This window comes from Amphiura filiformis, chromosome 8, assembly GCF_039555335.1.
Source record: "Amphiura filiformis chromosome 8, Afil_fr2py, whole genome shotgun sequence".
Taxonomy (NCBI): domain Eukaryota; kingdom Metazoa; phylum Echinodermata; class Ophiuroidea; order Amphilepidida; family Amphiuridae; genus Amphiura; species Amphiura filiformis.
The window spans coordinates 28,237,363-28,249,905 of NC_092635.1; the positions used below are offsets into that span (position 1 = coordinate 28,237,363).

At 34.5% G+C, this 12,543-nt stretch overlaps 1 protein-coding gene across 1 annotated transcript in view; it reads left to right on the top strand.

Moving 5' to 3' along the window:
* The window catches only part of LOC140158902 (small ribosomal subunit protein uS11m-like), a 120,006-nt gene that overhangs the window by 101,831 nt on the left and 5,632 nt on the right, over nucleotides 1–12,543 (top strand). Inside the window, exon 4 of the mRNA XM_072182170.1 lies at nucleotides 5,086–5,108. Within this exon, the coding sequence (XP_072038271.1) occupies nucleotides 5,086–5,108 (23 nt within the window). The remainder of the gene's footprint in view (nucleotides 1–5,085; nucleotides 5,109–12,543) is intronic.

Sequence of the window (12,543 nt, forward strand, 5' to 3'; positions counted from 1 at the left end):
ATGCTTTTTATAGCATGTAAATTAAGTCTTAAGCTTACCACTATGTAAATAATTATGACAACCAATACATATGTGTTACAACTGATAATAAATTTCAAATCAAAATTCACAAGTTCGTTGTTTGTGTTCTTCATCAACATTCTACATGTGTATATAAACCACTAATTTAAAAGTCCGTACAATAAATAAAATTTATATAGGCCTATCACCCTTCCCCAATCTAAACAATTTTCAAACACATTTCAGCACAGCCTACTACCATAAAGTTTCCACTCAAACCTGTTACAAGACCACTTCTGCATCGAGGCTGGCTTTCCCTTTTAGAGGGAATTTTTATCTGGGTTCGAACATGTTTCATACTGAGGGCCCAGCTTAGTCACTCAGTGTTGCAGGGGGTTACTCATGTGTAAAGGTGGTACCAGTATGTGCCACGGTCAAAAGTCCCTTTTTTATGCTCTCTGACAGTCCCTTAACTTAACACTCGTATTTGGATCATGCTCCAGTTCATCGAGACACTGATAGAAAATTTGGAATTTTGTAGCCCCACAGCCTATAATATAATTCGGCCAAACTTTAGTTCACTAGACCCCACAAAAATGTTGAAATTTCAGTTCATCAAGCCTCTATTTTAACTGAAAATCAGTTCTTAGTTCCCAAAGTTTGGTGCTTCACGCCACACACCCCTACCAAAATTTAAGTTGAGTGCCCCCAACCCCCCTCGCAGCGCATCACTGCCTTGTCTCCCTGGTACACGTAATGTTGTGTATAAAATATGATTGTGCATAACATTATTCAGTGGACATATGGCAGTGTTGCATTGTGCCCTCGACTTGGATTGCAGGGTGGGGGGGGGGGGGGGACTTTGAATGGTTGCTCTTGTATCCCACTATCTATGTTACCACCCACATCTATAATACCCATCCTCTGCCACTGCAACATAGCATACATGTACATGTGTCAAAGGTTTTAAGCTGATCTTACCCTTGAGTGATTCGGAAGTGATATCATGTTCTCAGGAAGGCTTATTTTTGAGTGATGTGCAAATTTGTTATACTTGGCTAGTGTTCCTCTTCTTTTACATACACAAACCTGGAGCTATTTATAAGAGTTATCTGCTCTAGTTTCGCTTTTCCTATTGTTTGTTATATTTCATCATTTCACACCGTGTCCTTGACTCTGTTGATGCCGGTATTTCCCTATCCGGCCATTTGCTCTCATTTCCACCCGCTATAATTCAGTTTCCTGCTCATGCTTAGAACTCTTTTTCGTCAGTGCTAACTAAGCCGTAAATGGAAGATTTAACATTTTAAGGGTTTAAAAGTCGCAAGAGGGATTGCTGATGTCATGCGTCATGACCAAAAAGGAAAAAAAAGATGATCAGCTTATTAAATTCACAAGCTTGACACTTGCATGGTTCTTTGAAACATGTGAGAGAATTCCATTTGTATAGAGAGGGTTTCTAAGGGGTCTGCATGCATAGTAATATAGCCCCCCTATGGAAGACATGACTTTAATTGTCCACACAGGGAGTGTAAATTTCAAATGGAGTTACCTGAATGGCTGATTCCATTTACACCTCCTCTGTGGGGAAGGTAATGTCTTCCAATTCATAAGGGGTGTATGGATTTCAACAGGAACAGCCCAATTTGTGAATTATAAAAATTATGATAACAAGCTTAAGAACCTAAGAGAGGATGTTCAATTGCTTAAATTTTGTGGAAAATCATTGTTGAATGTGATACCCACTCTTTAAAAAAATGGATAATACAATGTTTGATTTTCTCATATTTGAAGTGCATAGTTGGCTTTTATATCAAATTTGTCTGTATTTGACCTCGCACGAAACACACCCAGAAGAGAAAATTGGGACAGTGCTGTATCTGCCCAAAGTATTTTGTTGCTAATTTAGTCATTGTCATCTTTGATTATGCGAGAATATATTTTTGTAAATTTGCAATCCATCTGATATCTAAATTAAATGAAGTTTGGGTCGTCCTAAATTAATGTCAACATAAATTCATTGACAGCAAGTTATATATTTGTATTTTTTACATGACTGGCTGTCCTAAAGGAAGAAAAATTCTATGTAAAATAAGGAAAATTTTATATCAAATATCAAAACATCATTAGCCAGAATTTTATAAATTATATTTACGGGTCCAGGTGTGTTTGTGCCTATTCTAGCTATAGTATAGATGTTCCTGAAATAGTATTGTGATTATTAGTATGGTAATACAATAGCACGTAGACACATATTAACTATTGTTTGTGATCCAATGGTGATGTCAAGATCAGTAGCAGCTGTTTATATCCTAACCTTTTGATTGGTGAATGAATGAATGGATGAATGAATGGGCTTATGAATGAATCAATTAATGTTTGAAGAGTCAAAAATGAAAGTTGAAAAAAATAATTAATGGGTTAGGCCAAAAAAAACCCCATGTTTGTTTCCTGTAGTGCGCATTTCGTTTTTGATGGCTCATTGTGCGCATTTGAATATTTTTCCACTTACAAAAAAAAAAAAAGGGGAAAAAACCCGGAAAAATCACAAAAAAAAATAATATAAAACACTACTGGAGTAAACATTTACACATTACACAACAAACAGGCATAGTGAAAAACTACTGCAGGTTGAAAGGGGGTCATAAATATTCTTGAATATGAAGAAATATGATTTTGTGTGTGTGTGTGTCGGAGAAACCCACTGTAAATTCCCATTCCAATTTGCAGCAAAAAGCGTATTTATTTTCCATTTCAAGACATGGATTAAAAAACAAAAAAAACAACTCATTTCGCATATGACTTTTTGGACCTGCTACAGCAAACAAATATGTTTTTTTTTTGCCTTAATATAGTTTCATTTATTGTTTCATTAATGAAATTGTGTCTGAAGTTGGTCAACTATGTTGATTGAAAGTAGAACTGTCTGAAGAAAATGAATGGAAATTGGAAAACATTTACAAGTGAGACTGTAGATACTGATATGGTAGTATTTTTATATGACTTTGTTTTCTGTTTTGTTCATTTAAATTTTGGAATTAGTGGTTACAATATGTGCCTAATTTTAATTACTCAAAAGTTTTACTTCAATATTATTATGGCAATGATTTTTTTTACAGAAGTACCAGTAAATTTTGAATTTTTAAATTAAAATAGGAAAATTAATAGAATGTTTTAAATTTGCAGTAAGCATAGAAATAGATTGTCAATTTGACGATCTATGAAGTAAGCAAGAACACTCAGGCAATTTGCATAATAAAGAAATTGCGAACATTATGTTGTAAAATTTTAAGTACCAGTAAAATTTTATTTTGTTGAGGGACAGTTTAAGAGGCTGTTTTAAACTTGAACTTGCAGCCAGCGAGCACAGCTGTCGTCCAAGGGTCAATCTGACATATTGTTTCATGCAGAAAATCGGCAAACTCCTCCAGGCAGTTTTGTGTGCATGCTTGGTCCAGGGCAGGGTAGGTCGGTCCATTGTTCGGGTCATATAGTTCAAGACGCAACTATTATGAGACAAACAATGGGGCCTGTTCAGCTGAGGTGAACTGGTGGAAACATGGATTGTTCTATAGCACGTTTTTGTGGCTTATTAGAGAAAGGATGTGAAATTTGAATTTTCAACAGTTATGGATGTAGTGCGGTGGAAGTTTGTTCGTACAATGATTTTGTGTAGGAGGACCTGGTTCAGTTAATTTTGTGAAGGAAATCATAGTAATATAAATGGTAAGTAATACATTGTATCCGTCCTCATAAATGTAGTGGCTTAGTGGGCTAACAGTCAAATTTGGTGCTGATAGTGTGGTATTGGAGTCACCATTTTACTACCAACGTTGTATTATGCAGTACTTGCTTCATGGACTACCATTAGGAAGAGCAAGAGTGGAAACCCACCATGGAATGGCAAGATTCACTGTCATCAATTTGTGATTAGGATTATTTGGAGAAGTGGTTATGTAGGTGTGTTTTCATTTTAGATATTTTAAATTATTATTCATAGATGTTGAATACGGTTCATACCTGGAAAACTGTGGGAATCAAGAAGCTTTCGCCCAGAAAATTTGATATTTGGATGTAAATTTTGCTTCTCCACTCAAAAGATGTTGTTATAGTTTAGTATCTGTGTGTCAAATGTGGCATCTTTTAGGAATGTTTTCTGTAATTCATGGTTAAATCAAAGAGCACATATGTTACACTTTCACTTGTTCAACATTCATAAAGCTTCCACATTGCTAATTTTCCAGTAATATTGTCTATTTTTGTGAATAATGTTTACTTTGAATACATCAGCTATTAAACAAAAGCTGCACACAGTAGTATTCAGTAGGTATATAGGTAGGCCTGTGCCCATCTGTCAGGTGTGAGCAGCTTTCCCATACAAGCAGTATATCATAAAACAGAAGCAGTCATGGTTGCCTGCATTTTATCTATAATTTTTTGCATAAATATCACAGAAAGATGAGCTGAAAAATTTTCATTTTGGAAAGAAAATGGTCTTAATAATATTGCTGGTAATTACGGTGTAGCCTGCTGTTGGATTGTATGTGTAATTTGTGTATTACACTTTACAATGCATATACAGAAAAGATATCATAGCCATTCAAATTTGCAAGTTTATTCAACAAGGTATATGCCTAATTATTGCATTTTTTTGTGGAAACTGGAATACCTCTGTTGATCACTATTTGATTGGGAATACTGATCCATATACAGTGTACAGTTAATATACATGTAGTTTGGTTAATTGTCACCCATTGAATTGACCATTTTGATTGAGTTGCAGGGTCAGAATTTCGGTCTGAATCAGAGAATCAATTCTTGCAAAGATTCTCGTAAACAGATTTGCGTGAATCAAAGTTCGATTCCCGCAAACGTTTGTAGTTTACACAGAAATTGATTTGCGAGAATCTAATGATTCCCGCAAAATTATTCTGTAAGAATCAAGATGTGAAACGAAATTCTGACCCCGAGTTGTTACTTTTTGCAATTTGCATCATTATTTTTAAATTTGTGTAACTTCTGAATTGTACATATGGTTAGCTTTAATATTAACTCTGTCCTATTTTCTTTTCTTTTATTCTGCAGGATCGCTGAAAACGGTGTCAGCAGTAAGTATTATCATTTTATGGATAATTTTCCTCACATTGATATATAAATGTTTGGTAGTCTTTAGTAATTAGGAATTATATGCAAAAAGTTTCAGCCACATTTTTCAAAGAACTAGGATTGATTGTTAGTGAATGATTGAAGTTGAACACTAGCTATCCACCCCAACCCAGCAAGTACTTCATTCTGTGAAGCTTGATTGCAAATGAATGCCACTACCACAGGGCTTTAAGATTAGGGTTACGTAGGATTTGGAGTAGGGTACAGAATGGGTTATTCCAGATGAAATCCATACAACCCTTATGAAAAACATTAACTTAACTTCCACACAGCGAATGTGCATTTCAAATTGGTCAGGAATGGGCGACTCTACATAGCCTGTTTGGGAGATTACCAGCATTCGAAATTTTGGTTGTCCGGTTGCCCGGGACAACTAAAAAAGTCGCTGGACAACCAAAAATACTGATTCGGTTGTCCGCCGGACAACCATAAATCTAGCCAAAAGTCACATTTGTAGGCCTACGGACAACCAAAAACTTAGACGGACAACCAGAAATTGTAATCTGGTTGTCCGTGGGACAACCATTTATTTTTCCTAAATTCGAACACTGGAGATTACGGTTATGTCTTTCATAGGGGGTGTATGGACTTTAAGTGGAATAGCTCAATTAGATATCTCTCTAGAGAGGTTTTGGTGTTGTAAAGTGGTAGGGCCTATTAGGTTCTAAATTCAGATCAGGATATAATTATGTTAACAGGATTTGTTCTAAAGGTGATACCTTAATTCCAAATTCAAATAATTTTTTTGAATGTGCATTATCTACCACTCCTTTCCTTGTCAAATCTACTTGATATATTTTAATGTGACCAAAAATATCCCTCAAGGTTGTTATTTTGAAGCATTTGAGTAGAAATGAATTTGGAATTTCAACAGTTAGATCAATCTCAATAGTTGATTCCTCTGCAGCTGAAGGGATTATCCCATCATGCATTGCAGTATTCCTGCTTGCTCCTTAGCAAATGTATAGGCATACAAAAAACTTAGATAATGAGACTTATGGATAGTTGCAAAATATTTTTGGGTCATATTTTTTCAAACAAAATTCTAAGCACCCCTACATGTAGTGAGTATCTTTGGTGTAATTGGAAATTGAAATGAGGGAGTTTGTGTACATTTTCAATGGCATGTGCTGTTCTTTCATGGCACTGCAAAGCATAAATGGGATGCGAGTCGCGGGGCGAGTCGATTCAGTCATATATAATCTTTATATAGATTTGGATAGTGAACTTGATGTTAGAATTCTGTGTTTTTATAGTTTTTAAAGGAACTTGTTTAACATAGACTATTGTGTCAATTATGTCATTGTCTACAACTCCTAATGATACTTGATATATCTTGGAAAATGTATGTTAGAAATATTTAAATTTGGCATTATGTAAAATTGAGTGAAAATAGCACAGCACTAAATAATTTCCTACCGTCCATATTATTACAAAAGAATAGTTTTCCATATCCACACCTCAGTAGCTAATATTTTCTGCCAGCCAGGTTAGCCAATGAAAGCCAATGTTAATTTGATATAACTGATTTTCTATAGTACAAGCTAGGCCAAGGTCATCTTACAATTATTAATTCAATACCATTCTCATTCCAAAATCCATGATCATTGATAGGATCTGTAGAGGTCATTTATGTAGTAGACACTTGGTGTAATATTTAATTGGTTCATCCAATTAACGGACAAATTCCCGCCTCAGTAGGGAAAGCTTGTTAAAGTATTACTTAATTAACCGCTGCGGCATTGTTTTGATTGTTTCTCACAATTAAGCAATATGGGTACCAAAAGAGTAATATACATGTACATGTATCGTAGAGGGGTGTATGGGTTAAATCAGGGCTTGGAGGAGATGGGATTAAAAACTAGAATGGCAGTTGAATGTAGGAAGCAATTTGATTCAGCGAGTGAGTATAAATAAAGCCATCGGTGATTAATGATCCTAACCGCTGATATGCGTAGGTTTCAAAATTAGAAATGGCATGAATTATATTGTATGCTGTAAAATTTTATAGGTTTCAGTCAGAACCCCACCCAGAGAGGAACAATAAAATGATGGAAAAGTGTGCCATGCTTTATTGAATTTTGTATTAACACTGATTTACTACATTATTTTTATTTGGTTGAAAATTTTTGCAAACACACACAGATACATATCCCCACCCCAGGACCCACCTTCTTACACAATCTGGGATTTATGGTTTGTGTATTGGAAGGGCAGTATGAAGTCAATTGAGAGAAATCAATTTTGCTACAAAAAATTATATTCAGAAATTGACATGAAATAAAGTTAGATATGGTCGCATTCCATTTGAGACTCGATAAGCGAGTTGCATTCAACATAATAATTGGTATATTGTGTCATACATTGTTTGTTGACACTGAGAATTTGAACCATGCAAGCCAACAATACAACCGAATGCGGATCGATGTGTTAAAAGCGCTGAAATGCCTTCGCACTAAGCTCCTCTACCATGGTATGTTTAATCCCAAACGCACTTTGTACATGTTCAGTTGCCCTCCATGAGCATTACAGGCAAATCCTAATGGCTTGATCATATGCTATATTCAAAATAGCACTTCTTTAAATATGTTATAACAAAAAAATATCACAAGCACTTTAAATTACTTGTTCTTTGTGCCAGTATTTGTAATGTTGAACATTATTGTTGTTGAAAACATTAAAACTTGGAACTGTCATGTAGAAAGTAAAATCAAGTTGATATGGTAATAAAATAGAAAAACAAATTTTCCCGCATATTGAAATTAATTACTCAATTTTTGTATTCGTGCAAAACATGTACCTTGTAACACACTATTTTATCCACTCATTTTCTGGCTTGCTTGCTCTCTCGTTGTCTTCCTGTGCTTTTGAGTCAATTACCTGTGCTTAATTCATGCTTTTGGCAAACTAGCCCCCTCTATTCACAATTTGTTTTGCATAGCTGGTCTTTTTCAGGTACTGTAAAAGTATACATTTTTTGCTAATAAATTGTTCATGCTTTGCCAATTTTGAACCGTTTCACCTTTTTTTTTTTTTTTTTTTAATTTATGATTCTAAGATTCCTTACATGTTAAGGTCACAAAATGCATATATTTTCATGTTGTTATTTCCACGATAGCTGCTTGGAATGAAAAAAAAAATGGCAAAAATAAACGTAGCGTGAAAGTTTCCATTTTTACAGTATTCTATAAGCAAAGGTCATGTCACCAACTTATGATAGAACGTACTTTAGTTGTTAGAGATCATTTAGAGAAAGGAACATGACTTTTGACATGGTGTATGAGATTACATAGGTTTATGGATGGGGTCATATTGCACCTTTTACTGAACGAACTCAGGCATCTCCCACACCTTGCTCTCCTCTTGGATGCATATTATGTTTGTTTCAATTGCAAGAAACCCCAGTTGATTTAGTTTATTGAATTGAATGAATGATTTCATAATTTACTTTGACAAAGGCAGATACATGTATACTTACTTAGTGAAACATTACGTGGCGTTATTACCATGGATAAAAATGATATTGTTTGCTAACAATTACTCTTGAAAAGATACATTTTTGCATCCATTTTGAAAGTTATTGTTGGCCTGCATACTATAAACCAAATATAAAAGTGCATCTTATTTAGCATTAAGTTTATAAACACCAACAATTCAATTTTTTAGACTTGATTTTTCAATTAGTAAACATTTGTCCACGCTCTTTCCCAAGATCACTGATCATGACTTGAAGCATTTTTGTCAGATGATGAAGTCATATTAGCTCTGTGGTCATGCAGCAGGAGGCACTGTTCATAGCTGAGATTTTTGTCAGTGATAAATGGCTAAGTCTCCCTGAGTAATGGTCAGTCATAAAAATTCATTTCAAATTTTACATCAAGTGAGTCATCACGCTCACTATTTCAATCATCATTTATTTGTCTTTTTGTAAACAATTGAATTGTATACATGTGAGTAATAATAACACATGTCATTTGGATGTGAATCATTAATAAGCAAAAGTAATTAATTTCACTCATACCTGTGTGACAGCCTGACGGGTTAAATTTTACAACATTTTACGATTAGGCGACGAAAAAAACCCACCCCACCCTGTTCTATGGGTTCCAAGTTGGGCCTTTTTTTTTGCAAAGACCTTAAATTCATATAAATACAGGGTGAGTCAAAAAAAGTGCAATAGAGCAAAGAATCGATATTTATGTAAGAACCACGTTGAACTTTCCAATTATTGAAAGCTTCTATAAATGCCATACTCAATAGTAACCTGTTGTGAAAAAATGAAGTCAATCACATCTACCGTTTAATTTTTATGAGTCCTTTTGCTACGATACCCAATTTCATTATTTGTCCACGAGGTACCATGTATTTTGAATGAGAGCACACAATGCACGATAAAGGCACCAGCTCTGAAACTGACTTTAACTTAAATAAAGTTGATTTTTGCGTTATTTTAATTTCTTTTTTCTGTTCAAACAAACTTTTCTAAAATTACTTTAAGTCCTTCATACCTCACTCGACTCCAATTCCAGTTTTTTTAATCCCAATAAGTACAACTTACTGGATATTTTATAATTCACTCCACTTCAATTTGCGCATTTCATTTCGACATTAAAAATCCGCATACAAATGTGTATGTTTTTGATAGAGAATAACCATTTGTAAAGTAAAGGTAAAATGAAAATAACAACAAATAATGTTTCTTTTCCTTAAACAAGACCAAGGACAATAACAATTTGGGTGCTCCATTTTATTTCAATGCCAATGAGGTTAAGAAAATAGCAGTTGTTCCAAATCTACCTTACACAGAGTGGGCTGACATTCAAATTTTAGATGTTTCTTGGACAAACATTAAAATTGGGTATAGCTATAAAATGTGTCATAAAAACAAAACGGTAAATGATAATTCCATGGTTTTTTCACACAAGATTACTAATGGATATATCATTTATAAAATGTTTTAAAACCTAAAAGGTTCAACTCGGTTCTTAAATAAAAATGGATTCTTTTCTCTATTGCACTTTTTTTGACTCACCCTGTATAAGAAATATTTGGGTTTTTTTTCAAATGGATAGTGGGAGGGATACTTTGGTTAGAAGAAATCAATTCCATGGTCCTTCCATCACATTTTAGATGCTTCTTTATCTAGCACCCATTGTTCAGCACCCAGTTTCAGTGTAATTAATAAATAATAAAAAAGGGAATTCCCCTTCTTGCTCCCTTCTGATCCCTACTGTTTATGAACTCTTGTTGTCTAAACTTGGTGGATCATGATGAGGTTTAGTTCTATCTTAACTTGGTGGATCATGATGGGGTTTAGTTTTATATTTAAATAAATGATTTTGGTACTTTCATGACAATTCAATTATTTTATTTTCTCATCTATCTTGTGATCTGTATATAGATGTAATACGTGTGTAAGGGCCAATTACAAGGAATCAAATGGGATTTCCCCTTCTCTCCTCCTATGTACGTCATTTGACCTGTATGTCTAGGATTCTGAACCAAAACAAGATTTCATGAAAGATGAACTAGTATTATATTTTCAACCAAATCGGATACAGGGTGTATTTTTGTAATACATATATCTATAGCCGTATTATATATCCATTTTCACTCTTATCATGATCGATTGAGATGCGCTTTTCAGGTTTATGATGCACAACAAATTTATGGTTATTCACAACAGGATTGTGGTGTATTCCACAGCCGTTTTGATTTATCAATAACATTGTCTATAAAATCATGTACAATTCAAGAAGTTGGTAAATGATAGGTTTTATTTATAATGCAGACAGTCAGACACTGATAATTCAATTATCATCTACAACAAACATCAGTGTAATCTGTGACCAATCTGCAAGATTCAACGGGTTCAATTTAAATCTTTTTATGAATTGAATGATTTGTTTCTTCTTAACTTGTTAGAATACAAATTTGTTCATGAAAAATAAAAATTCGCTTCTAGAAGAAAAATATGTGTAAACTAATAAAAAAAGTAAGGGATGTTGAATGACATTACTATTATTCAAAATTAGGATAGAAATAGGATGTGGAGTTCATCGACCTGTGCATGCTTAATATATTATTACCAAGAGTTTTCACCATTTGGATAATGGATTAGCCTCATCTTAAGAAATCTAGGTTCAGTTTTCAGAGCAAACCCACTTGTTAGTCGAACCACATGGCAGTCATGCCATTGAGAGTGATGCAAAGTGGGGCTGTGACTTTGTCTTGACTCATAATGTTCATTTATTCATGAATGATGGTGGTTGTTACCATGTTATGTTGTTCAGATAGGCCTGTTTCACGCTGAATAATTTGTCAAATTTCTCAAACAAGCATGAAATGTGAACTGCATTTTTTACTAGCTTTGTAAAATAGGTTAATGATGTATAATCATGATGTTATGTGCTCCTGTACATGATAGAAACCGATGTATCATATAAGACATTATGCTCTCTTACAAGATGAAATATATCTAGGTCAAAATTATAGGACACTGCTGTAATAACCCATTAAGTCATTCCCAAATCCTTCTTAAATTTCATTTTTGTTACGCTATAGTTGTGACAGAAAAGAGACAATATGCGAGCTAGGGCAATCATCTATTATTAGTAGGTTTGGTTCATTTCTGTAAGCCTGTACTTTGAGGTGCAACAATTTGTAATTGGATGTAACTATGTCTATTCATTTCTCATATCATTAACATCAGTAAACACCACCAGGGTTTTGTCTATGGGATGACTGGGAAGCCCCCTCCTGCTGCTCAAGATTTGACCAATCTCTATGTTATGCATTTGCCACTGAAAAACTCCCAATTAAGAACCCCTATTTTTTACACACTTTTGCCCTGATAGGATTCCATGTTGAAAGTGGCATCTGCACATGCATGCCACTTTACTATTTGAGTGCCCCCCCTAGTTTGAACTGCAGCTTGTCCCAAAAATACTGTTCCATTTATAGAAAATTACAAGCTAAAAATCAACCAATTTTTGGAATGACAATGCATGTCATGACCCAGTTGAACCCAAACGATGCCTGATTTTAACTATTTTTGTAAAGCTTTCATTACTTAATGTTGGTTTTCAGATGGTTTACTGTGTACCATGAATATCCCTTTAATGATTAAGAACCATGAATTGTTCAAAGCTTGACATGAGCTATCAGCAATTGCTGATTAGGAATAAAAGCTTTGTAATGAGCGACATCTTTCATAGCAGCGGCGCACCGCCGAGATCCCATCTTTCTCCCATAGAGTGTTGGTATAAACTTCCCTTTTCCGGTTATTAAACAATCCCCAGCTAGCTCGGATCCGTTTTCCATATGGGGCCATTGTGATCAGCGGCAGTCCCGACCGTTGATTTATGGAGTCTCTCT